This window comes from Dendrobates tinctorius, unplaced genomic scaffold (genome assembly GCF_039654945.1).
Source record: "Dendrobates tinctorius isolate UK_male_01 unplaced genomic scaffold, ASM3965494v1 ptg000395l, whole genome shotgun sequence".
NCBI classification, from domain to species: domain Eukaryota; kingdom Metazoa; phylum Chordata; class Amphibia; order Anura; family Dendrobatidae; genus Dendrobates; species Dendrobates tinctorius.
The window spans coordinates 3476482-3504274 of record NW_027362061.1 but is presented as its reverse complement, the minus strand read 5'-3'; the positions used below and the strand labels follow the sequence as shown (position 1 = coordinate 3504274).

At 50.6% G+C, this 27793-nt stretch overlaps 1 protein-coding gene and 2 non-coding genes across 3 annotated transcripts in view; all 3 read left to right on the top strand.

Annotated features, from left to right (window-relative positions):
* The window catches only part of LOC141076233 (uncharacterized), a 60941-nt gene that overhangs the window by 12331 nt on the left and 20817 nt on the right, over positions 1–27793 (top strand). Inside the window, exons 2-3 of the mRNA XM_073563588.1 lie at positions 22413–22510; positions 22709–22799. Coding sequence (XP_073419689.1) covers positions 22413–22510; positions 22709–22799 — 189 coding nt within the window. The remainder of the gene's footprint in view (positions 1–22412; positions 22511–22708; positions 22800–27793) is intronic.
* On the top strand, positions 2969–3051 carry TRNAL-CAG (transfer RNA leucine (anticodon CAG)). The gene has a single exon. It is a non-coding gene; the product is annotated as a tRNA-Leu (tRNA).
* TRNAL-CAG (transfer RNA leucine (anticodon CAG)) lies at positions 8993–9075 on the top strand. Its single transcript has one exon. It is a non-coding gene; the product is annotated as a tRNA-Leu (tRNA).

Sequence of the window (27793 nt, the reverse complement as noted above, 5' to 3'; positions counted from 1 at the left end):
CAGCCTCTGCTCCCCCCCCCCATGCTCAGCCTCTGCTCCCCCCCCCCATGCTCAGCCTCTGCTCCCCCCATGCTCAGCCTCTGCTCCCCCCCCCCCCATGCTCAGCCTCTGCTCCCCCCCCCATGCTCAGCCTCTGCTCCCCCCCCCATGCTCAGCCTCTGCTCCCCCCCCCATGCTCAGCCTCTGCTCCCCCCCCCATGCTCAGCCTCTGCTCCCCCCCCCATGCTCAGCCTCTGCTCCCCCCCATGCTCAGCCTCTGCTCTCCCCCATGCTCAGCCTCTGCTCCCCCCATGCTCAGCCTCTGCTCCCCCCCATGCTCAGCCTCTGCTCCCCCCCCATGCTCAGCCTCTGCTCCCCCCCCATGCTCAGCCTCTGCTCCCCCCCCCCCTCCATGCTCAGCCTCTGCTCCCCCCCCCATGCTCAGCCTCTGCTCCCCCCCCCCCATGCTCAGCCTCTGCTCCCCCCCCCCCATGCTCAGCCTCTGCTCCCCCCCCATGCTCAGCCTCTGCTCCCCCCATGCTCAGCCTCTGCTCCCCCCCCATGCTCAGCCTCTGCCCCCCCCCCCCATGCTCAGCCTCTGCTCCCCCCCCCCCATGCTCAGCCTCTGCTCCCCCCCCCCCATGCTCAGCCTCTGCTCCCCCCCCCCCATGCTCAGCCTCTGCTCCCCCCCCCCCATGCTCAGCCTCTGCTCCCCCCCCCCCATGCTCAGCCTCTGCTCCCCCCCCATGCTCAGCCTCTGCTCCCCCCCATGCTCAGCCTCTGCTCCCCCCCCATGCTCAGCCTCTGCTCCCCCCCCATGCTCAGCCTCTGCTCCCCCCCCATGCTCAGCCTCTGCTCCCCCCCCCCATGCTCAGCCTCTGCTCCCCCCCCCCCTCCATGCTCAGCCTCTGCTCCCCCCCCCATGCTCAGCCTCTGCTCCCCCCCCCCCATGCTCAGCCTCTGCTCCCCCCCCCCCATGCTCAGCCTCTGCTCCCCCCCCCCCATGCTCAGCCTCTGCTCCCCCCCCCATGCTCAGCCTCTGCTCCCCCCCCCCATGCTCAGCCTCTGCTCCCCCCCCCTGCTCAGCCTCTGCTCCCCCCCCCATGCTCAGCCTCTGCTCCCCCCCATGCTCAGCCTCTGCTCCCCCCCCATGCTCAGCCTCTGCTCCCCCCATGCTCAGCCTCTGCTCCCCCCCCCATGCTCAGCCTCTGCTCCCCCCACTCTCTCCCCCCACACACCGTCTCCCTTCTGTCCTCTGCGGGGTGTCGCCGCTCCCTCCTCCGGGCTTTGTGTTGTGCCGCGCTCTTCCCCGCTGACAGCTCCGCTCCTCTGCTGCGCTCTCCACAGCAAACATTACGACACCACCGTCGCCTCCTCCATGACTCAGTCCGGCCTCCCACGTCTCCTCACCACACGTCACTTCCCCGCCCGGCCGCCATTTTAGTTCCTGTGGTGGCGGAGCACAGGCGGAAGTGCCGCCATCTGTAGCAGCGGCTGCGGTCCTCCTCACCGTGTCTCCGCCGAGTCAGGAGGTTTTCGTGAGGGGGAGATCTCGGCGGCCTGATACCATAATGCCGTCCACCCCGCTCCGTGTGGCCGTGGTGTGCTCCAGAACCGCAGCATGGAGGCGCACAATCTCCTCCGGTAATGGCGGAGCCCCTTCTTCTTCAGTCTGTGCGCGTAGTTCGGGGCCGTGTGAGGCCGGTGATGTCTCTAGGCCTCTGTATGTGATGGAGGACCCTGGGAGCGGCCATACCTTCTTACACACACCTCCATGGTGGCCTTTTCCCCCTCAGATGTAGGAAAATTACACATTTGTAACTGAATGTGTTAGACACTTTTTTTGGGTGGGGAACTTGCGCCATATAGCAACTCTCCGGCCATTTTTTTAAAATTCTTTTATATGACTGGGAAAGGATTAAAAGCATAACAGTAGTGGCCTTTTCAGTTACCGGGGCCGACTAGGCCTCACATGGGTTCTGGTCGGGTCGTCATCAGTCCAGTCTGGGCAGGTGGTGTGTATATATATATATAATTTAGTTTTCACCCCCCCCAGTCTCTTCGCTAGTTTTAAGCTTCAGGGGCCTGAAGGTCCTGGAAACCCTTTTATTTCGAGTGATTTCTGGCCGAAGCAAACTTAGGTTTGTTTGTGTCTGGTGGAAACTGATTGCCTTCACTCTGTTTTTTTTTCTGTTTTTGGAGTAAAAAAAAAATATATATATATTAGGTTCTTTTCACACCAGGACGTGTACACTGAATATATTCTATAGGGTATAACAGGCACCCGTCTGCCGAGAGAACGTCCTTCTCAAATCCATCTGACCACTGTACATCCAAAAAAACTTACCAGCTGATTCATCAGTTTACATTTTTTTTTTTTTTTTTAAGCCAAAAAATGTCTCTTGATGTTTTTACAGCCTCTCTGTTAACTTTGTGAAAAGTTGAATAAAATGCCTTTATCTACGATCATCTGATGTCTTGTTACAAAGAAATTAGACAGGGACAGAGTTTTGAATATTGGAATATTACAATTTTTTCTCATGTAGGGTGACCAGCCAATGTTACTGGGCACAGTGAGGCTACATGAAAGCTCCACATGTCCACTGTTAACTCCTGGTGGATTGTTTTATTAGTCATCTGTTCATTGTGGTATAAGTTGTATGCACAACTTTTTGTGTTTTTTGTGTTGTATTTGAATTCAAATGGAATTTGAATTCAGGGGGTCAGAGCCTGGCTGTCCATGGATAAAAGTGGTCCTTGTGGTGCAGGCTTGAGGGTGCACAAATGCCCAACAGAGCACCACACAGCCCCAAGAACTGCTCCCTCACCTCAGTCTGGTAATTAGCTTTCAAATGACATCCCAATGTCCCCTCTGGCTTTGCCAGAAGTCCCACCAGGGGCCCCAATGTCTGATTTGGACAGCAGATCTGTACTGAAGTCCCTGGTGGTGCAAACTCTTGTGTCACCAGGGAGCATGTCAGTGTCAGCAGTCAGGATGGCCTAGTGGTCTAAGGCACTGTGTTCAGGTTGCAGTCTCCCGTGGAGGCGTGGGTTCGAATCCCACTCCTGACAGCAGCAGTACTGGTCCCTGGAGGTGCAAGCTGTTGTGCACCAGGGAGCGTGTTAAGCGTCTGCAGTCACCACATGTGGAGGCGTGGGTTCAAATCCCACTCCTTGACAGCAGCAGTACTGGTCCCTGGAGGTGCAAGCTGTTGTGCACCAGGGAGCGTGTTCAGCGTCTGCAGTCACCACGTGGAGGCGTGGGTTCGAATCCCACTCCTGACAGCGACAGTTTTTTTTTTTTTTTTTTTAAAGAAAAGAAAATAAACCTAGTGGCAGCATGTGTAATAACAGTCTCCAGGTCTTATAGCCTAATGTATACACCATAAATATTTATATGTGTGTCTATACAGTTGGTGTATATATGTGTGAGTATATTTTTTAGCCTTAAAGTTTTGATTCTCCATCCTCATTTCTTTCTTTTCCAAATCAAAAAAACACTCGTGTGAGAGCAATCTGCATCCAAAAAAACTTAGGGATAGGGACAATTTAGTGAGTACGTCGGGCTCCCTTAAAAGGTCAATTCACCCAACGAACAAGGGTGCTGCTTGCTCGTCGGGTGAGATGGGCAGCACGATTATTATCATCTAACACGCTTTCCTAGGATAATCTGCCAACACAAATCTCTTCTTGAATGGACAATCGTTTCTTAAATGACAATTTATGCTGATAAAAAAAACCAAAAGCTCTAAATTAGGAAGGAGGCTGGAGGGGGGAGACAGAGGCTGGAGGAGGAAGTGTGGTGGTGTAGACGGGGCTGCGGGAGGCTGTGTGGTGCTGTAGAGCGGGTTGCGGGAGGCTGTGTGGTGGTGTAGAGGCCTACAGGGCCACACAGCCCCCTGGTGTGACTTCCCGAGTGCCATGACAGCTGACTGTATATACATGTTTACACATACATGTATGTACATGTGCCATGACCGCTCCTTAGACCATACATACATGGATTGTCACTTGCCCAAACCGAGGATGAAGAGGCTTAGCTGCTCCACATGATGATGGTGGCCGGAGAGCTGTGTTCCTCCATAGCGATGTCGTCCATTAGGCAAACTTGGTGTCCTTGTCCCGCCAGTTCTTGAGCCAGTTTAGTGTCCACGATGCCTTGTTACCTATTGGAAAAAAAAGGGAAAAGGAAATTATTGAATTTTGACATAGAATAAAAATTAAGTCCTATGAATTGTACTGGTACATTAACCCCTTTTTCTACGAGCGTATATTGCCAGCAGACACACAGAGAGCGGGCGACTGCCCCAAGTGTTACCTACTGAGAGACAGAGAAATAAAAAAACAATAATTAATAAGGGAAATATTGCATTCATAATTAGTGTTCACAGCAGAGTGACAACACAGCCCCCCTAACCCTCCCCTACCCCACAGGGAACGCCTGTACCCCGCCATGCCCCCCACAGCTGTGCCCATACACTGTCCTCACCTCCCCCTGCAGGGACCACCTGTCTCCCACGCAGTGCCCCCCACAGCTGACCCCAAACACTCTGCAGGGACCCCCTGTCTCCCACGCAGTGCCCCCCACAGCTGACCCCATACACTCTGCAGGGACCCCTTGTCTCCCCCGTAGTGCCCCCCACAGCTGACCCCATACACTCTGCAGGGACCCCCTGTCTACCCGCAGTGCCCCCCACAGCTGACCCCATACACTCTGCAGGGACCCCCTGCCTCCCCCCACAGCTGACCCCATACAGGCATACAGTTACCGGCCGGCAGCTCCAAGGTTCAAATCTGGCGCTCAGGTGACGTCATTGTTGCTGCAGTTAGACCGAGAAAGCAGGGGGTGGGCTCGGAGCCACGTGACACAGAGCCCGGCCTCCCATCCCCCAGCCTCACTGTACTGCAAGCCAGGGAGAGACTGTTTGTGTGCTGCACGGCGCTGACTCCGCCCCCCGAGCCAGGGGATGAGTCACAGGCAGCTCGGCGTGTCACACGACTCCTCCCTCTTCCACCTTCTATGCAGGCCGGATCTTGGTTCCCATAGCACAGTGACCCTGCCCACCGGCCAGTCACTGCCGCCCCTCCCCCACCACTAAGCGATCTTACACAGCAGCACAGAGCCAGGGAGGAGATGGGAGATGACCCCGCACCACACAGCGGAGCACTATGAGCCCTGGGGGTGCAGCGCTGACCCCGCCCACGCCGCACCGCGCAGCGCTATAAGCCCTGGGGGCGCAGCGCTGACCCCACCCACACCGCACCACACAGCGGAGCACTATGAGCCCTGGGGGCGCAGCGCTGACCCTGCCCACCCCGCACCACACAGCGCAGCACTATGAGCCCTCGGGGCAGTCTCCCGTAGAGGCGTGGGTTCGAATCCCACTCCTGACAGCAGCAGTACTGGTCCCTGGAGGTGCAAGCTGTTGTGCACCAGGGAGCGTGTTCAGCGTCTGCAGTCACCACGTGGAGGCGTGGGTTCGAATCCCACTCCACACAGCGCAGCACTATGAGCCCTCGGGGCGCAGCCAGGGGTGGGATTCAGCGGGTTCTCCCCGGTTCGGTGGAACCGGTTGTTAAAGCTATTGCTCTCATTTTTGGCACCATTAGCCGGCTCTCACTTTTGAAAATGAGATTTCAAATTTTGAGGTCTGCGGCAGATTCTTTCCGGCGTCCATGCTCCCGGAGGCCACTGCAACATGGCGGCGGCCAGCAAGGGAAGTGCGGGGGCCTCCGGGCTGCGAAGAAATCGCGGCGGAGCCGCCGTCCCTGTACCGGAGCACAGCCCGCTGCCACCACCGCACCGCAGAGCGCCGCCCGCTGCCACCACCACAGAGCCCACCTGCCCCAGCACAGCTGCCCCTGCCTCAGCGCTGCTGCTGCCCCTGCCTCAGCGCTGCTGCTGCCCCTGCCTCAGCGCTGCTGCTGCCCCTGCCTCAGCGCTGCTGCTGCCCCTGCCTCAGCGCTGCTGCTGCCCCTGCCTCAGCGCTGCTGCTGCCCCTGCCTCAGCGCTGCTGCTGCTGCCCCTGCCTCAGCGCTGCTGCTGCTGCCCCTGCCTCAGCGCTGCTGCTGCCCCTGCCTCAGCGCTGCTGCTGCCCCTGCCTCAGCGCTGCTGCTGCCCCTGCGCTGCTGCTGCCCCTGCGCTGCTGCTGCCCCTGCGCTGCTGCTGCCCCTGCCTCAGCGCTGCTGCTGCCCCTGCCTCAGCGCTGCTGCTGCCCCTGCCCCAGCGCTGCTGCTGCCCCTGCCTCAGCGCTGCTGCTGCCTCTCCCCCAGCGCAGCTGCCCCAGCACAACCAACCTGCCCTAGCACAGAGCCGCCACCGCACGAGCCTGGACCACTGAATGACCCCTGTGACTACTTCACCTGTGCCAGATCCCTTCCCAGGTAAGCTGAATTCGGACTGTAAGACGGACCCCCATTTGACACATTATTTTTTTTCCCCCTATTTTCCTACTGAAAATTGGGGTGTTCTTATGGTCCGTTGCATCTTATAGTCCGAAAAATACGGTAATTTATCCTGAGATTACAGAGTCTGCAACTTTTCTATCTAGCCAGTTAGAAGTGACTCATTGTAACACTTAGGGTACCGTTACACCTAGCGATGCACCAGCGATCCCGACTAGCGATATGACGTGGTCAGGATCGCTGGTGCATCGCTAGGTGGTCGCTAGTGAGCTGCTACACAGGCAGATCTCACCAGCGACATTGCTGGGGACGGGGATCGCTACTTACCTGTCAGACGCGGCGATCCTGCGTCCTCCCGCCCTGGGCGCCACAGGAAGCCCAGCAGGAAGTGGCCGACGAGGAATGGACCAGGAGCTTCTCGCGCGATCAGTGATAACCAGCGGGGGAGCCGGTCGGAGGTAAGTATCACATGCAGGGATATCGCTAGCAATATCGCTGCAACGTCACAAAATCGGTGACTTTACAGCAATATAGAATCATAGAATCGTAGAGTTGGAAGGGACCTCCTGGGCCATCTGGTCCAACCCCCTGCTCAAAGCAGGATTCGCTAAATCATCCCAGTCAGATGTCTGTCCAGCCTCTGTTTGAAGACTTCCATTGAAGGAGAACTCACCACTTCTCGTGGCAGCCTGTTCCACTCATTGATCACTCTAACTGTCAAAAAGTTTTTTCTAATATCTAATCTGTGTCTCCTCCCATTCAGTTTCATCCCATTGCTTCTAGTCTTTCCTTGTGCAAATGAGAATAAAGTTGATCCTTCTACAATGTGACAGCCCTTTAGATATTTGTAGACAGCTATTAAGTCTCCTCTCAGTCTTCTCTTTTGCAAACTAAACATTCCCAAATCCTGCAACCTTTCCTCATAAGACAGGGTTTGCAGACCGGTCACCATTCTGGTCGCTCTTTTCTGAACTTGCTCCAGTTTGTTGATGTCTTTTTTAAAATGTGGTGCCCAAAACTGGACACAATATTCCAGATGAGGTCTGACCAAAGAGGAGTAGAGGGAAATAATGACTTCACGTGATCTAGACTGTATGCTTCTGTTAATACATCCTAGAATTGCATTTGCCTTTTTTGCTGCTGCATCACACTGTTGACTCATATTCAGTCTGTGATCTATTAGTATACCCAAGTCTTTTTCACATGTGCTGTCACTTAGCCCTATTCCTCCCATTCTATATATGCTTTTTTCATTTTTATTGCCCAGATGTAGTACTTTGCATTTCTCCCTGTTAAAAACCATTCTGTTAGTTGCTGCCCACTTCTCCAGTTTATTTAAATCTTTTTGAATCCTCTCTCTCTCTTCTCTAGTATTAGCTATCCCTCCTAGCTTTGTGTCATCAGCAAATTTAATCAGTTTACCCTCAATTCCTTCATCTAAATCGTTGATAAAGATGTTGAACAATACAGGGCCCAGGACAGAGCCCTGTGGTACCCCACTTGAGACATTCTTCCAACTGGATGTGCAGCCATTTACGACCACTCTTTGGGTCCGATCACTAAGCCAGTTATGAATCCACCTAACAGTTGCCTTGTCCATTCCATACTTAGTCATTTTTTCAATAAGGATTGTATGAGAGACTTTGTCAAATGCTTTGCTGAAGTCAAGATATACTATATCTACAGCATTTCCTTGATCCACCCAATCAGTGATACCGTCATAGAAGGAAATTAAGTTAGTCTGACATGACTTATTAGTTAGAAACCCATGCTGACTCTGTTTAATCACTTCATTCTTATCCAGGTATTGACATACATGTTGTTTAATAATTTGTTCAAAGATCTTTCCTGGTATAGAAGTCAGACTCACCGGCCTATAGTTGCCTGGGTCCACCTTCTTCCCCTTTTTGAAGATAGGAACAACATTTGCTCTTCTCCAGTCTTCTGGCACTTCTCCTGTTCTCCAAGAATTTTCAAAGATTATGGAGAGGGGTTCAAAAATATTGCTAGCGATATCGCAGTGTGTAACGGGGTCTTTACAGACAATGGCGTTTACCATCTGTCTGCAGAACTAAAGTAATGAAAAAGAAGCTGGTAATTAGCTTTCAAATGACATCCCAATGTCCCCTCTGGCTTTACCAGAGGCCCCAATGTCTGATTTGGACAGCAGATTTGAAAAGACATTTTCAGTCTGGGGCAGTCTTGGGGGTTCTCAATCCCCTTAACTACTCTGCAGAAGGGGTCAGGCAAATCAAGCTTGGCAGGAACATCATCCAGGAGGCCACCTACATACAGCAACATCACTTGTCCCCCTGCTCCAAATGGAATTTGAATTCAGGGGGTCAGAGCCTGGCTGTCCATGGATAAAAGTGGTCCTTGTGGTGCAGGCTTGAGGGTGCACAAATGCCCAACAGAGCACCACACAGCCCCAAGAACTGCTCCCTCACCTCAGTCTGGTAATTAGCTTTCAAATGATATCCCAATGTCCCCTCTGGCTTTGCCAGAAGTCCCACCAGGGGCCCCAATGTCTGATTTGGACAGCAGATCTGTACTGAAGTCCCTGGTGGTGCAAACTCTTGTGTCACCAGGGAGCATGTCAATGTCAGCAGTCAGGATGGCCTAGTGGTCTAAGGCACTGTGTTCAGGTTGCAGTCTCCCGTGGAGGCGTGGGTTCGAATCCCACTCCTGACAGCAGCAGTACTGGTCCCTGGAGGTGCAAGCTGTTGTGCACCAGGGAGCGTGTTAAGCGTCTGCAGTCACCACATGTGGAGGCGTGGGTTCAAATCCCACTCCTTGACAGCAGCAGTACTGGTCCCTGGAGGTGCAAGCTGTTGTGCACCAGGGAGCGTGTTCAGCGTCTGCAGTCACCACGTGGAGGCGTGGGTTCGAATCCCACTCCTGACAGCGACAGTTTTTTTTTTTTTTTTAAAGAAAAGAAAATAAACCTAGTGGCAGCATGTGTAATAACAGTCTCCCGTGGAGGCGTGGGTTCGAATCCCACTCCTGACAGCAGCAGTACTGGTCCCTGGAGGTGCAAGCTGTTGCGCACCAGGGAGCGTGTTAAGCGTCTGCAGTCACCACATGTGGAGGCGTGGGTTCAAATCCCACTCCTGACAGCGACAGTTGTTTTTTTTTTTTGTTTTTTTTTAAAGAAAAGAAAATAAACCTAGTGGCAGCATGTGTAATAACAGTCTCCAGGTCTTATAGCCTAATGTATACACCATAAATATTTATATGTGTGTCTATACAGTTGGTGTATATATGTGTGAGTATATTTTTTAGCCTTAAAGTTTTGATTCTCCATCCTCATTTCTTTCTTTTCCAAATCAAAAAAACACTCGTGTGAGAGCAATCTGCATCCAAAAAAACTTAGGGATAGGGACAATTTAGTGAGTACGTCGGGCTCCCTTAAAAGGTCAATTCACCCAACGAACAAGGGTGCTGCTCAGGGTGGATTGATTTAAATCACGCCGATTTAAATCAAAAGATTTTTTTCTATTTAAATCGGATCGATTTAAATCATGATTTTAATCATGATTTAAATCACTGATTTAAATCAAAAGGTTTTTTTTTAATATAAATCACGATTAAAATGAGAAGTGAGAGCAGTGTGCATGTGCGCCCATAGTTACACGGACGAAACTAGGGGCAACGATCTAACGCCAGGGTGAGGGGGGGACCCCAAAGTAAGTAAAAATCTTTTTTGTTTTACTATATGGCAATAGGTAGGTGTTTAAAAGCAGCATGTCTTAATTGTATAAACTATTAATAGCCTCCACATTTTGTTCATACTGCCCCTTTAATTCCACACTTCTAGCTTGGTTTCAGTTTTGGTTTAGTTTCTTTTTCCCTGCATTCAGTTGACATGCCCAAACTTGTTGGATAGTCAGCAGTACTTGGCTCAGGCTGTAGTAACATCAGCAGTGCTTGGCTCAGGCTGTAGTAACAATCAAACTTCATAAGTGATCTGTGTGAGCCATGGCAGCAGGTCGTAAGAGAGACCCTATTTGGGTTCATTTTGTTGAGATGCCAGCAGCAGATCTTGGAAAGAAAGGTGCAAGAGCAAAGTGCAAATACTGTCAAAAATCTGATTTTTTTGATTTTTTAAAAAAATTCAAGATTTTTATCCACCCTGGTGCTGCTTGCTCGTCGGGTGAGATGGGCAGCACGATTATTATCATCTAACACGCTTTCCTAGGATAATCTGCCAACACAAATCTCTTCTTGAATGGACAATCGTTTCTTAAATGACAATTTATGCTGATAAAAAAAAACAAAAGCTCTAAATTAGGAAGGAGGCTGGAGGGGGGGGCGTCAGGGACTGGAGGGGGGAGACAGAGGCTGGAGGAGGAAGTGTGGTGGTGTAGACGGGGCTGCGGGAGGCTGTGTGGTGCTGTAGAGCGGGTTGCGGGAGGCTGTGTGGTGGTGTAGAGGCCTACAGGGCCACACAGCCCCCTGGTGTGACTTCCCGAGTGCCATGACAGCTGACTGTATATACATGTTTACACATACATGTATGTACATGTGCCATGACCGCTCCTTAGACCATACATACATGGATTGTCACTTGCCCAAACCGAGGATGAAGAGGCTTAGCTGCTCCACATGATGATGGTGGCCGGAGAGCTGTGTTCCTCCATAGCGATGTCGTCCATTAGGCAAACTTGGTGTCCTTGTCCCGCCAGTTCTTGAGCCAGTTTAGTGTCCACGATGCCTTGTTACCTATTGGAAAAAAAAGGGAAAAGGAAATTATTGAATTTTGACGTAGAATAAAAATTAAGTCCTATGAATTGTACTGGTACATTAACCCCTTTTTCTACGAGCGTATATTGCCAGCAGACACACAGAGAGCGGGCGACTGCCCCAAGTGTTACCTACTGAGAGACAGAGAAATAAAAAAACAATAATTAATAAGGGAAATATTGCATTCATAATTAGTGTTCACAGCAGAGTGACAACACAGCCCCCCTAACCCTCCCCTACCCCACAGGGAACGCCTGTACCCCGCCATGCCCCCCACAGCTGTGCCCATACACTGTCCTCACCTCCCCCTGCAGGGACCACCTGTCTCCCACGCAGTGCCCCCCACAACTGACCCCAAACACTCTGCAGGGACCCCCTGTCTCCCACGCAGTGCCCCCCACAGCTGACCCCATACACTCTGCAGGGACCCCCTGTCTCCCCCGTAGTGCCCCCCACAGCTGACGCCATACACTCTGCAGGGACCCCCTGTCTACCCGCAGTGACCCCCACAGCTGACCCCATACACTCTGCAGGGACCCCCTGTCTCCCCCCCCACAGCCTCCGGGCTGCGAAGAAATCGCGACGGAGCCGCCGTCCCTGTACCGGAGCACAGCCCGCTGCCACCACCGCACCGCAAAGCGCCGCCCGCTGCCACCACCACAGAGCCCACCTGCCCCAGCACAGCTGCCCCAGCGCTGCTGCCCCTGCCCAGCTGCCCCTGCCCCAGCGCTGCTGCTGCCCCTCCCCCAGCGCAGCTGCCTCTCCCCCAGCGCAGCTGCCCCAGCACAACCAACCTGCCCTAGCACAGAGCCGCCACCGCACGAGCCTGGACCACTGAATGACCCCTGTGACTACTTCACCTGTGCCAGATCCCTTCCCAGGTAAGCTGATTTCGGACTGTAAGACGGACCCCCATTTGACACATTATTTTTTTTCCCCCTATTTTCCTACTGAAAATTGGGGTGTTCTTATGGTCCGTTGCATCTTTTTTTTTTAAAGAAAAGAAAATAAACCTAGTGGCAGCATGTGTAATAACAGTCTCCAGGTCTTATAGCCTAATGTATACACCATAAATATTTATATGTGTGTCTATACAGTTGGTGTATATATGTGTGAGTATATTTTTTAGCCTTAAAGTTTTGATTCTCCATCCTCATTTCTTTCTTTTCCAAATCAAAAAAACACTCGTGTGAGAGCAATCTGCATCCAAAAAAACTTAGGGATAGGGACAATTTAGTGAGTACGTCGGGCTCCCTTAAAAGGTCAATTCACCCAACGAACAAGGGTGCTGCTTGCTCGTCGGGTGAGATGGGCAGCACGATTATTATCATCTAACACGCTTTCCTAGGATAATCTGCCAACACAAATCTCTTCTTGAATGGACAATCGTTTCTTAAATGACAATTTATGCTGATAAAAAAAACCAAAAGCTCTAAATTAGGAAGGAGGCTGGAGGGGGGGGCGTCAGGGACTGGAGGGGGGAGACAGAGGCTGGAGGAGGAAGTGTGGTGGTGTAGACGGGGCTGCAGGAGGCTGTGTGGTGCTGTAGAGCGGGTTGCGGGAGGCTGTGTGGTGGTGTAGAGGCCTACAGGGCCACACAGCCCCCTGGTGTGACTTCCCGAGTGCCATGACAGCTGACTGTATATACATGTTTACACATACATGTATGTACATGTGCCATGACCGCTCCTTAGACCATACATACATGGATTGTCACTTACCCAAACCGAGGATGAAGAGGCTTAGCTGCTCCACATGATGATGGTGGCCGGAGAGCTGTGTTCCTCCATAGCGATGTCGTCCATTAGGCAAACTTGGTGTCCTTGTCCCGCCAGTTCTTGAGCCAGTTTAGTGTCCACGATGCCTTGTTACCTATTGGAAAAAAAAGGGAAAAGGAAATTATTGAATTTTGACATAGAATAAAAATTAAGTCCTATGAATTGTACTGGTACATTAACCCCTTTTTCTACGAGAGTATATTGCCAGCAGACACACAGAGAGCGGGCGACTGCCCCAAGTGTTACCTACTGAGAGACAGAGAAATAAAAAAAACAATAATTAATAAGGGAAATATTGCATTCATAATTAGTGTTCACAGCAGAGTGACAACACAGCCCCCCTAACCCTCCCCTACCCCACAGGGAACGCCTGTACCCCGCCATGCCCCCCACAGCTGTGCCCATACACTGTCCTCACCTCCCCCTGCAGGGACCACCTGTCTCCCACGCAGTGCCCCCCACAGCTGACCCCAAACACTCTGCAGGGACCCCCTGTCTCCCACGCAGTGCCCCCCACAGCTGACCCCATACACTCTGCAGGGACCCCCTGTCTCCCCCGTAGTGCCCCCCACAGCTGACCCCATACACTCTGCAGGGACCCCCTGTCTACCCGCAGTGCCTCCCACAGCTGACCCCATACACTCTGCAGGGACCCCCTGTCTACCCGCAGTGCCCCCCACAGCTGACCCCATACACTCTGCAGGGACCCCCTGCCTCCCCCCACAGCTGACCCCATACAGGCATACAGTTACCGGCCGGCAGCTCCAAGGTTCAAATCTGGCGCTCAGGTGACGTCATTGTTGCTGCAGTTAGACCGAGAAAGCAGGGGGTGGGCTCGGAGCCACGTGACACAGAGCCCGGCCGCCCATCCCCCAGCCTCACTGTACTGCAAGCCAGGGAGAGACTGTTTGTGTGCTGCACGGCGCTGACTCCGCCCCCCGAGCCAGGGGATGAGTCACAGGCAGCTCGGCGTGTCACACGACTCCTCACTCTTCCACCTTCTATGCAGGCCGGATCTTGGTTCCCATAGCACAGTGACCCTGCCCACCGGCCAGTCACTGCCGCCCCTCCCCCACCACTAAGCGATCTTACACAGCAGCACAGAGCCAGGGAGGAGATGGGAGATGACCCCGCACCACACAGCGGAGCACTATGAGCCCTGGGGGTGCAGCGCTGACCCCGCCCACGCCGCACCACACAGCGCAGCGCTATAAGCCCTGGGGGCGCAGCGCTGACCCCACCCACCCCGCACCACACAGCAGAGCACTATGAGCCCTGGGGGCGCAGCGCTGACCCTGCCCACCCCGCACCACACAGCGCAGCACTATGAGCCCTCGGGGCAGTCTCCCGTAGAGGCGTGGGTTCGAATCCCACTCCTGACAGCAGCAGTACTGGTCCCTGGAGGTGCAAGCTGTTGTGCACCAGGGAGCGTGTTCAGCGTCTGCAGTCACCACGTGGAGGCGTGGGTTCGAATCCCACTCCACACAGCGCAGCACTATGAGCCCTCGGGGCGCAGCCAGGGGTGGGATTCAGCGGGTTCTCCCCGGTTCGGTGGAACCGGTTGTTAAAGCTATTGCTCTCATTTTTGGCACCATTAGCCGGCTCTCACTTTTGAAAATGAGATTTCAAATTTTGAGGTCTGCGGCAGATTCTTTCCGGCGTCCATGCTCCCGGAGGCCACTGCAACATGGCGGCGGCCAGCAAGGGAAGTGCGGGGGCCTCCGGGCTGCGAAGAAATCGCGGCGGAGCCGCCGTCCCTGTACCGGAGCACAGCCCGCTGCCACCACCGCACCGCAGAGCGCCGCCCGCTGCCACCACCACAGAGCCCACCTGCCCCAGCACAGCTGCCCCTGCCCCAGCGCATCTGCCCCTGCCCCAGCGCATCTGCCCCTGCCCCAGCGCATCTGCCCCTGCCCCAGCGCTGCTGCTGCCCCTGCCTCAGCGCTGCTGCCGCCCCTGCCTCAGCGCTGCTGCTGCCGCCCCTGCCTCAGCGCTGCTGGCGCCCCTGCCTCAGCGCTGCTGCTGCCGCCCCTGCCTCAGCGCTGCTGCTGCCGCCCCTGCCTCAGCGCTGCTGCTGCCGCCCCTGCCTCAGCGCTGCTGCTGCCGCCCCTGCCTCAGCGCTGCTGCTGCCGCCCCTGCCTCAGCGCTGCTGCTGCCGCCCCTGCCTCAGCGCTGCTGCTGCCGCCCCTGCCTCAGCGCTGCTGCTGCCGCCCCTGCCTCAGCGCTGCTGCTGCCCCTGCCTCAGCGCTGCTGCTGCCCCTGCCTCAGCGCTGCTGCTGCCCCTGCCTCAGCGCTGCTGCTGCCCCTGCCCCAGCGCTGCTGCTGCCCCTGCCTCAGCGCAGCTGCCCCAGCACAACCAACCTGCCCTAGCACAGAGCCGCCACCGCACGAGCCTGGACCACTGAATGACCCCTGTGACTACTTCACCTGTGCCAGATCCCTTCCCAGGTAAGCTGAATTCGGACTGTAAGACGGACCCCCATTTGACACATTATTTTTTTTCCCCCTATTTTCCTACTGAAAATTGGGGTGTTCTTATGGTCCGTTGCATCTTATAGTCCGAAAAATACGGTAATTTATCCTGAGATTAGAGTCTGCAACTTTTCTATCTAGCCAGTTAGAAGTGACTCATTGTAACACTTAGGGTACCGTTACACCTAGCGATGCACCAGCGATCCCGACTAGCGATATGACGCGGTCAGGATCGCTGGTGCATCGCTAGGTGGTCGCTAGTGAGCTGCTACACAGGCAGATCTCACCAGCGACATTGCTGGGGACGGGGATCGCTACTTACCTGTCAGACGCGGCGATCCTGCGTCCTCCCGCCCTGGGCGCCACAGGAAGCCCAGCAGGAAGTGGCCGACGAGGAATGGACCAGGAGCTTCTCGCGCGATCAGTGATAACCAGCGGGGGAGCCGGTCGGAGGTAAGTATCACATGCAGGGATATCGCTAGCAATATCGCTGCAACGTCACAAAATCGGTGACTTTACAGCAATATAGAATCGTAGAGTTGGAAGGGACCTCCTGGGCCATCTGGTCCAACCCCCTGCTCAAAGCAGGATTCGCTAAATCATCCCAGTCAGATGTCTGTCCAGCCTCTGTTTGAAGACTTCCATTGAAGGAGAACTCACCACTTCTCGTGGCAGCCTGTTCCACTCATTGATCACTCTAACTGTCAAAAAGTTTTTTCTAATATCTAATCTGTGTCTCCTCCCATTCAGTTTCATCCCATTGCTTCTAGTCTTTCCTTGTGCAAATGAGAATAAAGTTGATCCTTCTACAATGTGACAGCCCTTTAGATATTTGTAGACAGCAATTAAGTCTCCTCTCAGTCTTCTCTTTTGCAAACTAAACATTCCCAAATCCTGCAACCTTTCCTCATAAGACAGGGTTTGCAGACCGGTCACCATTCTGGTCGCTCTTTTCTGAACTTGCTCCAGTTTGTTGATGTCTTTTTTAAAATGTGGTGCCCAAAACTGGACACAATATTCCAGATGAGGTCTGACCAAAGAGGAGTAGAGGGAAATAATGACTTCACGTGATCTAGACTGTATGCTTCTGTTAATACATCCTAGAACTGCATTTGCCTTTTTTGCTGCTGCATCACACTGTTGACTCATATTCAGTCTGTGATCTATTAGTATACCCAAGTCTTTTTCACATGTGCTGTCACTTAGCCCTATTCCTCCCATTCTATATATGCTTTTTTCATTTTTATTGCCCAGATGTAGTACTTTGCATTTCTCCCTGTTAAAAACCATTCTGTTAGTTACTGCCCACTTCTCCAGTTTATTTAAATCTTTTTGAATCCTCTCTCTCTCTTCTCTAGTATTAGCTATCCCTCCTAGCTTTGTGTCATCAGCAAATTTAATCAGTTTACCCTCAATTCCTTCATCTAAATCGTTGATAAAGATGTTGAACAATACAGGGCCCAGGACAGAGCCCTGTGGTACCCCACTTGAGACATTCTTCCAACTGGATGTGCAGCCATTTACGACCACTCTTTGGGTCCGATCACTAAGCCAGCTATGAATCCACCTAACAGTTGCCTTGTCCATTCCATACTTAGTCATTTTTTCAATAAGGATTGTATGAGAGACTTTGTCAAATGCTTTGCTGAAGTCAAGATATACTATATCTACAGCATTTCCTTGATCCACCCAATCAGTGATACCGTCATAGAAGGAAATTAAGTTAGTCTGACATGACTTATTAGTTACAAACCCATGCTGACTCTGTTTGATCACTTCATTCTTATCCAGGTATTGACTTACATGTTGTTTAATAATTTGTTCAAAGATCTTTCCTGGTATAGAAGTCAGACTCACCGGCCTATAGTTGCCTGGGTCCACCTTCTTCCCCTTTTTGAAGATAGGAACAACATTTGCTCTTCTCCAGTCTTCTGGCACTTCTCCTGTTCTCCAAGAATTTTCAAAGATTATGGAGAGTGGTTCAGAAATTTCTTCTGCTATCTCCTTCAGTACTCTGGGGTGTAATTCATCTGGACCTGGAGACTTGAATTCATTTAGGTTAGCTAAGTGTTTCCTCACTATCTTTCTGTTTATAGATATCCTGGATTCTTCTATTCCCTTAATAGGACAGTGAATAACAGTTGGTGTTACATTTCCTTTCTGAGAGAAAACAGATGCAAAATAGGAATTTAAAAGTTCAGCCTTCTCAACATCCTGTCTTACCATTTCATCATTTTCATCCTGTAAAAATCCTATAGCATCTTTGACTTTTCTTTTACTTTTGACATATCCCCAAAATCCTTTATTATTGCTTTTGACATCTCTTGCAAGCCTCAATTCATTTTCAGCTTTAGCTAATCTGATTTGTGCCCTGCAGATTCTGCAGACAGCATTATATTCTTCTTTAGATATGCCTCCCTCTTTCCATTTTATAAACATTTTTTTCTTCCTTTTTAGCATGTGCTTAAGTTCTGTGTTCACCCATCCTGGTTTCCTTAAATGCTTCCTATTCTTCCCTCTTTTCGGAATTGTTAACAACTGTGCTTTGAGAATTTCATTTTTCAAGATTTCCCATCCTTCCTGGACATTTTTGTCTTTAAGGATATCCAGCCATTGGATCCCTCCTATTATCTTTCTGAATCCCTTAAAATCTGCCTTTCTGAAATCTAACCTTGACGTCTGAGTCTTCACAGGTCTTCCGCCTCTAGTTATCCAAAATTCTAAAATAGCATGGTCGCTACCTCCTAGGGTTCCAGCCACTTTTACCTCCTCAACCATTTCCTCCCTGTTTATAAGGATTAGATCCAAGGTAGCAGTTCCCCTTGTTTTCTCCCCTACCTTTTGGAAGATAAAGTTGTCAGCAAGAGAGGATAAGAATTTCCTTGACCTGTTAGTTTTGCCTGAGAGAGATTCCCAACAAATGTCTGGATAGTTGAAATCTCCCATGACAACTATGTCATATTTTTTGGAGAACTTGGCCATTTGATGCATAAAGAGTTCATCCATATCTTCAGCTTGCACAGGCGGCCTGTAGTAAATGCCTACAATGGTGTCCTTTCCATTGTTCTGTCCTTGTATTCTTACCCAAACAGTTTCCACAGAACTCCCAGTCTCTGAAGCTTCAATCTCTGTGCAGATATATGCGTTTCTAACATACAATGCAACACCCCCTCCTCGTTTATCAAGTCTGTTTCTTGCAAATAAGTTGTATCCTTCTAGTCTTGTATTCCAATCATGTGTATCGTCCCACCAAGTTTCAGTGATTCCAATGACATCATATTTATTTTCCTGTGTTAGTAGTTCCAATTCTCCTTGTTTGTTGCCCATGCTTTGTGCATTAGTATAGAAACATTTTAGTTTGTGATTGGTTTCTCTTTCTCCAATATTGTTATTAATTAGATTCTTTCGTCTTTGTTCTTCCTTTCCACTTCTATTAGCAGAGTTCTCAATAGCATCTGTCAGGTGTATGGCTTTTTCTGGTCTTTTGCTTCCCTTCCCATGTTGTTCTAGTTTAAAGCTCTCCTTACAAGTGTAGCAAGGCGACTTCCAAATACCTGCTTTCCAGTCTTCGTAAGGTGCACCCCATCTCTAGCAAGTAGTCCATCGTATAAGTAGTTCACTCCGTGATCCAGAAATCCAAATCGTTGCTGACGGCACCATCGACGTAGCCAGTTGTTCACCTGCAGAATGTTATTCCACCTCCTTGTTCCATGGCCATCCACTGGGAGGATGGAAGAGAAGACCACCTGCGCTCCCAGTTCTTTCACTTTCTTGCCTAAGTCTTCAAAGTCTCTGCAGATGGTTTCCAGGTCGTTTCTTGCGGTGTCATTTGTCCCCACATGTAGTAGCAGGAATGGGTAGTCATCTGTAGGTCTGAAGAGTCCTGATATCCTGTCAGACACATCTTTAATTTTTGCACCTGGAAGACAGCACATTTCTCTTGAAGTTATATCCGGTCTGCAGATAGCGGCCTCTGTTCCTCTCAACAGTAAATCCCCCATGACCACCACTCTCCGTTTCTTCTTCACAACATTTTTCTTTCTCCATCCAGGAGGACTCTGAAGGCGTACAAGGTTGCTGTTTGTTGGCAAAGTCTTATCCTGATGTATTTCTTCATCATTTTCCTGCGTGAGAGCCTGGTACTGGTTTCTGAGCAGTATGGGTGCTGACTGCCTCCTGATCCTCCTGCTTCTCTGGGTCACATGTCTCCATTCCTCTGTTTCTTCAGGTGCACTTCGAATTTCTTCTCTTTCTGTAACATGAAGAGATAATTCTGCTCTGTCCAAGAACTCTTCACCTTCCTTAATGATCTTCAACGTAGCCAACCTCTCTTCGAGATTTTGCAACTTTTCCTCCAACAGGGACACAAGCTTGCATTTGTGGCATGTGAAGTTTGGCTTTTCCACTGGTAAGTCTGTGAACATGTAGCAAGAAATGCAGCTCACCAAATGGCTCCTGGCCTCTTCCATCTTGAGATTTCTTAAAAACGATGAAAGATGAGCCGAAATTTAGCTGCAACGGCCAAAACCCAGTGATCGTTGAGCTCGCGGAGACTCTTCACTTATCCCAGAAGGCACTGGGAATATGCAAATGATCTCCTCAAGACTCTTCCCCTGGTTTTCCGATTTCCTCTTTTCAGCTGCAACGGCCAAAACCCAGTGATCGTTGAGCTCGCGGAGACTCTTCACTTATCCCAGAAGGCACTGGGAATATGCAAATGATCTCCTCAAGACTCTTCCCCTGGTTTTCCGATTTCCTCTTTTCAGCTGCAACGGCCAAAACCCAGTGATCGTTGAGCTCGCGGAGACTCTTCACTTATCCCAGAAGGCACTGGGAATATGCAAATGATCTCCTCAAGACTCTTCCCCTGGTTTTCCGATTTCCTCTTTTCAGCTGCAACGGCCAAAACCCAGTGATCGTTGAGCTCGCGGAGACTCTTCACTTATCCCAGAAGGCACTGGGAATATGCAAATGATCTCCTCAAGACTCTTCCCCTGGTTTTCCGATTTCCTCTTTTCAGCTGCAACGGCCAAAACCCAGTGATCGTTGAGCTCGCGGAGACTCTTCACTTATCCCAGAAGGCACTGGGAATATGCAAATGATCTCCTCAAGACTCTTCCCCTGGTTTTCCGATTTCCTCTTTTCAGCTGCAACGGCCAAAACCCAGTGATCGTTGAGCTCGCGGAGACTCTTCACTTATCCCAGAAGGCACTGGGAATATGCAAATGATCTCCTCAAGACTCTTCCCCTGGTTTTCCGATTTCCTCTTTTCAGCTGCAACGGCCAAAACCCAGTGATCGTTGAGCTCGCGGAGACTCTTCACTTATCCCAGAAGGCACTGGGAATATGCAAATGATCTCCTCAAGACTCTTCCCCTGGTTTTCCGATTTCCTCTTTTCAGCTGCAACGGCCAAAACCCAGTGATCGTTGAGCTCGCGGAGACTCTTCACTTATCCCAGAAGGCACTGGGAATATGCAAATGATCTCCTCAAGACTCTTCCCCTGGTTTTCCGATTTCCTCTTTTCAGCTGCAACGGCCAAAACCCAGTGATCGTTGAGCTCGCGGAGACTCTTCACTTATCCCAGAAGGCACTGGGAATATGCAAATGATCTCCTCAAGACTCTTCCCCTGGTTTTCCGATTTCCTCTTCAGCTGCAACGGCCAAAACCCAGTGATCGTTGAGCTCGCGGAGACTCTTCACTTATCCCAGAAGGCACTGAGAATATGCAAATGATCTCCTCAAGACTCTTCCCCTGGTTTTCCGATTTCCTCTTTTCAGCTGCAACGGCCAAAACCCAGTGATCGTTGAGCTCGCGGAGACTCTTCACTTATCCCAGAAGGCACTGGGAATATGCAAATGATCTCCTCAAGACTCTTCCCCTGGTTTTCCGATTTCCTCTTTTCAGCTGCAACGGCCAAAACCCAGTGATCGTTGAGCTCGCGGAGACTCTTCACTTATCCCAGAAGGCACTGGGAATATGCAAATGATCTCCTCAAGACTCTTCCCCTGGTTTTCCGATTTCCTCTTTTCAGCTGCAACGGCCAAAACCCAGTGATCGTTGAGCTCGCGGAGACTCTTCACTTATCCCAGAAGGCACTGGGAATATGCAAATGATCTCCTCAAGACTCTTCCCCTGGTTTTCCGATTTCCTCTTTTCAGCTGCAACGGCCAAAACCCAGTGATCGTTGAGCTCGCGGAGACTCTTCACTTATCCCAGAAGGCACTGGGAATATGCAAATGATCTCCTCAAGACTCTTCCCCTGGTTTTCCGATTTCCTCTTTTCAGCTGCAACGGCCAAAACCCAGTGATCGTTGAGCTCGCGGAGACTCTTCACTTATCCCAGAAGGCACTGGGAATATGCAAATGATCTCCTCAAGACTCTTCCCCTGGTTTTCCGATTTCCTCTTTTCAGCTGCAACGGCCAAAACCCAGTGATCGTTGAGCTCGCGGAGACTCTTCACTTATCCCAGAAGGCACTGGGAATATGCAAATGATCTCCTCAAGACTCTTCCCCTGGTTTTCCGATTTCCTCTTTTCAGCTGCAACGGCCAAAACCCAGTGATCGTTGAGCTCGCGGAGACTCTTCACTTATCCCAGAAGGCACTGGGAATATGCAAATGATCTCCTCAAGACTCTTCCCCTGGTTTTCCGATTTCTTCTTTTCAGCTGCAACGGCCAAAACCCAGTGATCGTTGAGCTCGCGGAGACTCTTCACTTATCCCAGAAGGCACTGGGAATATGCAAATGATCTCCTCAAGACTCTTCCCCTGGTTTTCCGATTTCCTCTTTTCAGCTGCAACGGCCAAAACCCAGTGATCGTTGAGCTCGCGGAGACTCTTCACTTATCCCAGAAGGCACTGGGAATATGCAAATGATCTCCTCAAGACTCTTCCCCTGGTTCTGTACAAGAACGTCATAATGGAGGTTCCCCAGCGCCTCACATCTCCAGGTAATAGACAGGACTAAATACACACGGCCTATAATTATCTGTATATAGAGAATGAATTCAGTCCCTGTATGTGTTTCCTCCAGATGTGTCCAGTAAGAGGACAACACCAGAGAGATGTCCCCGTCCTCTTCTTCCACAGGACTGTAACCAAGAAGATCCCAGTGCTCCTCAGGATCATCAGGTAGATGGAGAGAAGGTGTCAGGAGATCTCCCCTATGATGTGTAGACGGCTGTGAAGGTCTTGTGCTCAGTCTTGTTTTATCCACCAGTGTTATATGTTTTATACCTGTGTAATGAGAACGGTGGAGATGGCAGGATTAGAGCTGATCATAGATGGGACTTCTCCATCTGTCGGTGACTTTTACAATATTTGTTTCAGGGTGAAGATCTGACCCATATTAATACTACAGAGACATATGTAAGAGATGATGAGCGGTGTAAAGAGGAGATTCCCACATATGACTACCCAGGTGAGTAGTAACCACTGAATGTAGAGAAGTCACAGATTCCTCTGTCACCGGCTGTGGTTGCTTTATCGGTGGTGTAGTCCGGCCGTATTACCATGATCACCATTTTGCCTCTAGTACCACAACATTCTCCTCCACCCAAAACTGTTCATTGATTTTGGACATTGAAATCCCTTTTCTATAGAACTTACAACCTGGTAGATCCACCTACCCCCTGGGATTAGGAGACGCTGACTGTTCCCTGCCCAGATCTGTAACTAAATCCAAATGACAGCGTACGTAGAATGTGCTGACAAGATAGAAAATCACTTGTAGAAAAATCTTATGCTGGGCCTGTAAGAGAAAGCGGAGGGTAATGATGCTGTTGGCTTCCTAGATCCCTGAGATCTTATCGGATGAATCTTCTCTCCCTTCTGTGCTGCTGAATGTCTCATGGTCCCTACAAGACCAGGTCCAGTCTTTCTGGCCAAACATCTCTTTTATGATCCACAACAGTAAATGTGCAGTGAGGCCAAGTGTGAATTTCTGTACAATAACAGCAGAGTTTCCCTTTATCCTGACTTTCCAATTTGTATTAAAACTACCGTATTTTTCGGACTATAAGACACACTTTTATCCTTCAAAAATGTGGAGGAAAATGGGGGTTGCGTCTTATAGTCCGGATGTACCGGCTCTGGCTTTGGTGTGGAGGTGAGGGAACTGCATCAGCGGAGCAGCGGGTCACAGGAGGCTGGAGCCGGTGACTGCGGCTAAATCTTGTTCCCGCTGCTAAAGAGAAATGAATATTCACTGCATTACACGCCCATGGGCTTGGAGGGCAATGAATATTCATTTCTCTTTAATAATAGTATCTTGAGATGATTAGCCCCTAACCCCGGTCCTGGTATGCATGGCCCCATCCTTATAATTGGCCCCCACCCCCGTCCCCATCCTGGTATGCATGGTCCCATCAGAAAACATTAAAAAACAAATCATTACACTTACTTACCCCGCGCTCCCTCGCAGCGTCCTGCTCCGGTGCCAGCAACTGCTATATGCTTGTAAGCAGCGCATGGCAGGGACGTGCACGCAAAGGGCAGTGAGTATTCATTGCTCTTCAGTAGCGCGCAGTGTCAGCCACCGGCTTCCTGCTGCTACCGGCGGTCACGTGTGCCGCTACTTAAGAGAAATGAATATTCATGAATGCTCACTGTTCTCCGCGCTGCTTACAAGCAAATAGCAGATGCTGGCACCAGAGGTAAGCGTAATGGTTTGGTTTTTTTTTAATGTTTTGTGATGGGCCATGCACACCAGGGTAGGAATGGGGGTGGGGGCTTCTTATAAGGATGGGGCCCTACATACCAGGACGAAATAAGTCACTGAATACCAGGACGAGATGGGGTCCATGCATACCAGGATAAGGTTGGGGCCATGCTTTCCAGGATAGGGATGATGGGGCCATGCATACCAGGATAGCGATGAGGTGCCATGCATACTAGGATGAGATGGGGCCCTGCATACCAGGATGAGATGGGGCCATACCTACTAGGACAAGATGGGGACCCTGCATACCAGGATTGGGATGGGACCATGCATACTAGAACGAGATGGGGACCCTGCATACAAGGATAGGGATGGGACCATGCATACTAGAACGAGATGGGGACCCTGCATACAAGGATAGGGATGGGACCATGCATACCAGGACAAGATGGGAGCTCTGCATACCAGGATAGGGATGGGATCATGCATACCAGGACAAGATGGGGACCCTGCATACCAGGATTGGGATGAGGCCATGCATACCAGGATAGAGATGAGTGGGCCATGTGTATCAGAATGGTTATGAGGGGACCATATATACCAGGATAGGGGATATTAAGTACAGAATTGACCACATTTTTTGCTTCAATTTTTTTTCCTAATTTCATTCTCTAAAACCTAGGTGCGTCTTATGGTCCAAAAAATACAGTAATTTCAAGGAGGATTGTGATAATCTCCAGGACAAACATTCCACCTGTGCCATGATAGATCTCTAAGCTGTGTGTGGCTGATGGCTGTAATATACATTTATTCCCGCCTGCAGGAGATGTGTTGGCTCCAGCCCTGGTGTCATAGATTTACTAAACGTCATGAATTCCAATATGTTTTCCATCCTAAGGAATTCAGATAACTGCACAATCTCTCCTGAAATGGGGGCGCTAATACTTTCTCTACTCCTCCGGTCAGGACTCATAGTGGCTGCAATGGTCCACCATAAATGAGTGCAACTCGTTTAGTGTTCTCCCCTTGTACATACGTTGTTGGGGATGTAACATATTTTTTTATTCTGTGTCTTTTTTTTATAACCTGTTCATTCTGTATGATAGTTTGATTGTGGTGGGATCGGCCTTCCTGCCTAATGTGAGTCTGTAACTCCCTGATAGTCTTGAAAAAAATCTCTCCATTGCCTCTTCCAAATGCCTAAGATCTAAATTTAAAGGGATCCTGTCAGCCGGATTGTGCACAGTAACCTACAGACACTGTCAGGTCAGCGTCGTTATACTGATTACAGTGATACCTGGTGATGAAATCCGTCTTGTGGTTTATGTTTAATCTGTATTTGTAGTCTTCAGTTAATGAGATTCTCGTGCTCTGGGGCGGGGCTGTGGGCGGAGCTTTATATGATGGTCTGTTTACATATGCATCTGTATTGGCTTATGACAGGTCGCTGACCCCTCACTGACCTGCCCACATTATTACATAATGCATATAATAGTGTTGATATTATTGGTGATTATGCCTATAATATTGTGGCTATTGTGAGGCTTAGAAAAAAGAAATTACAAATGACACTGGCGGCGCCTGGCCAGTAGCATCTATCTCTTACTTATAGATGGTACTGCGCAGGCGCCACCATCGCCGGTGACATTTTTCTGGATGTAATTTTTTATGTAAAATAGGGGGCAGGTCACTGAAGGGTCAGTGTCATAAGCCAATACAGATGAATATATACGCAGAGCACCACATAAGGCCCCTCCCACAGCCCAACCCACAGCCACTCCCACAATCCCACCCCGAAGCACAAGAATCTCATTAACTGAAAACTACAAATACAGATTAAACAATAACCAGCCCGCAGCTGCCCAGAAAACCCAGAAATTCCGACACTTTGCCCGGCTCTTCCTACTTACCCTGTGTTTTGTTTTATCTCTAATAAAAGACTTTATTCTGGCTGTGATTTATTTACCATATATCTATAGGATTAGTAATGGATAGGTGTCTTACTCTCCATTACTAAGCCGTGGGCTTGATGTCACCTGACAATACAACCCCACAAATATGAAGCCCACTTGCCATCACTACAGGGCAAGTGGGAAGAGCCGGGCAAAGCACCAGAATAGGCGCATTTAATAGATTTTCCTTTTCTGGGCAGCTGCAGGCTGCTATTTTTAGGCTGGGGGGTCAATATCTATGGCCCCTTACAAGCCTGAGAATACTAGCCCCCAGTTGTCAGCTTTAGCAAGGTTGGTTGTCAAAAATGGAGGGGAACTCACGCCGTTTTTTTAAATTATTTAATTAATTAAAAAAACTGTTTGGACCCCTCTATTCTTGAAAACCAGCCTTGCCAAAGCTGACAGATGAGGGTTGCAGCCCCCAGTTGTGAGTTTTTCCGGACTGGTTATAGAAAATAAAAGGGAACGCACGCCGTTTTTTCATTCCTTTATTTAGTTATAGCGCAGGCGGCGGGTGAGGAATACTCCCATCATCTGCTCCTGCTGTCATTGTTCTTAGCATCAGGTGTAGGTTGATGGGAGTAATAGTCATCATTCTTACTTTAATATAGCTATCATTATTCTCCCCGCCGGCAGAGCAGGGGAGAATGATGTGAGCGTCTTCAGCACCCGCTGCCGGGGAACAGCGCTTACTGTAGCGCTTCTTCCCTGTCGGCCGTCCTTGTGGTACTGATGCTGCACTAGGGCGGCACACGGTTGTCACACATGTGCCACAAGTATTACACACATGGACATCTCCGGTACCGGAAATATCAGGACGTGTGAAACCGGCCTTTATACACAGTTCTCTTTAAATGCCTAATATTTCTTCTTGAAACTCATCTGACAGAAAATATTGGAGCTTAGGATAGTATAGATTGTGAAGTCTCCGAGACCCATACTCTAGTTACACCAGAGAGGTTTCACCACTAGTTACTCATTTAGTACTGATGGAGACTGTGGAGTTTGATCATTTCAGTAGTTCCTAATCAGGCCCCATTATTAACCCCTTCCTGCCATCCGACGTACTATCCCGTCCACGGTACCCGGGCCCGTATGACCGGGGACGGGATAGTACGTCGGGCCCTTTAATGCGATACCGCGACTAAAGTCGCGGTGATCGCATTAAAATTCCGACGCCATCTCACCTTAGAAAAGATGGCGTCGGCATCCCGGGCTGCGATCCCGCCCCCCCGGCATCCAGAGCGCTGTGATTGGCTGTTCAATTCTGAACAGCCAATCGCAGCGTTTCTCATTGTTTCAGCCAATCAGCTTGGCTGAAACAATGATGTCCTAGGCGGGGATCGAGTACCGATGTACTCGATCCTAGAGCCGGTGCCTGGCAACGCCAGGCACCGGCAAAAAGCACCCGGATTGGCGCGATCGCCGATCTGATCGATCGCGCCAATCGCAGTGCACAGCGGCGCTATATCGCTGCTGTGCCCTGCCAGTACCGGCCAGGATCGGTGCTATATTAGCACCGATCATGCTGGAGCCTGATGCAGGCCCAGTAGGGCCTGCAGGAGTTGGCTGGCGCGATCGATTAGATCGGCGATCGCGCCAACCACAGGGCACAGCTGCGGTCACCATGTGACCGCTCTGTGCCCTGCTGGTGACCTGGGCATGACCTGCCTAGTAATCGGAGCTGTGAGCTCCGATTCTAGGCAGTTGCCATGGTCACCAGGCAGATCAGGGATTGGTGGGATCGATGTAATCATTCGATCCCACCAATGACAGGTCACAGCAGCGATGTGACCGCTCTGT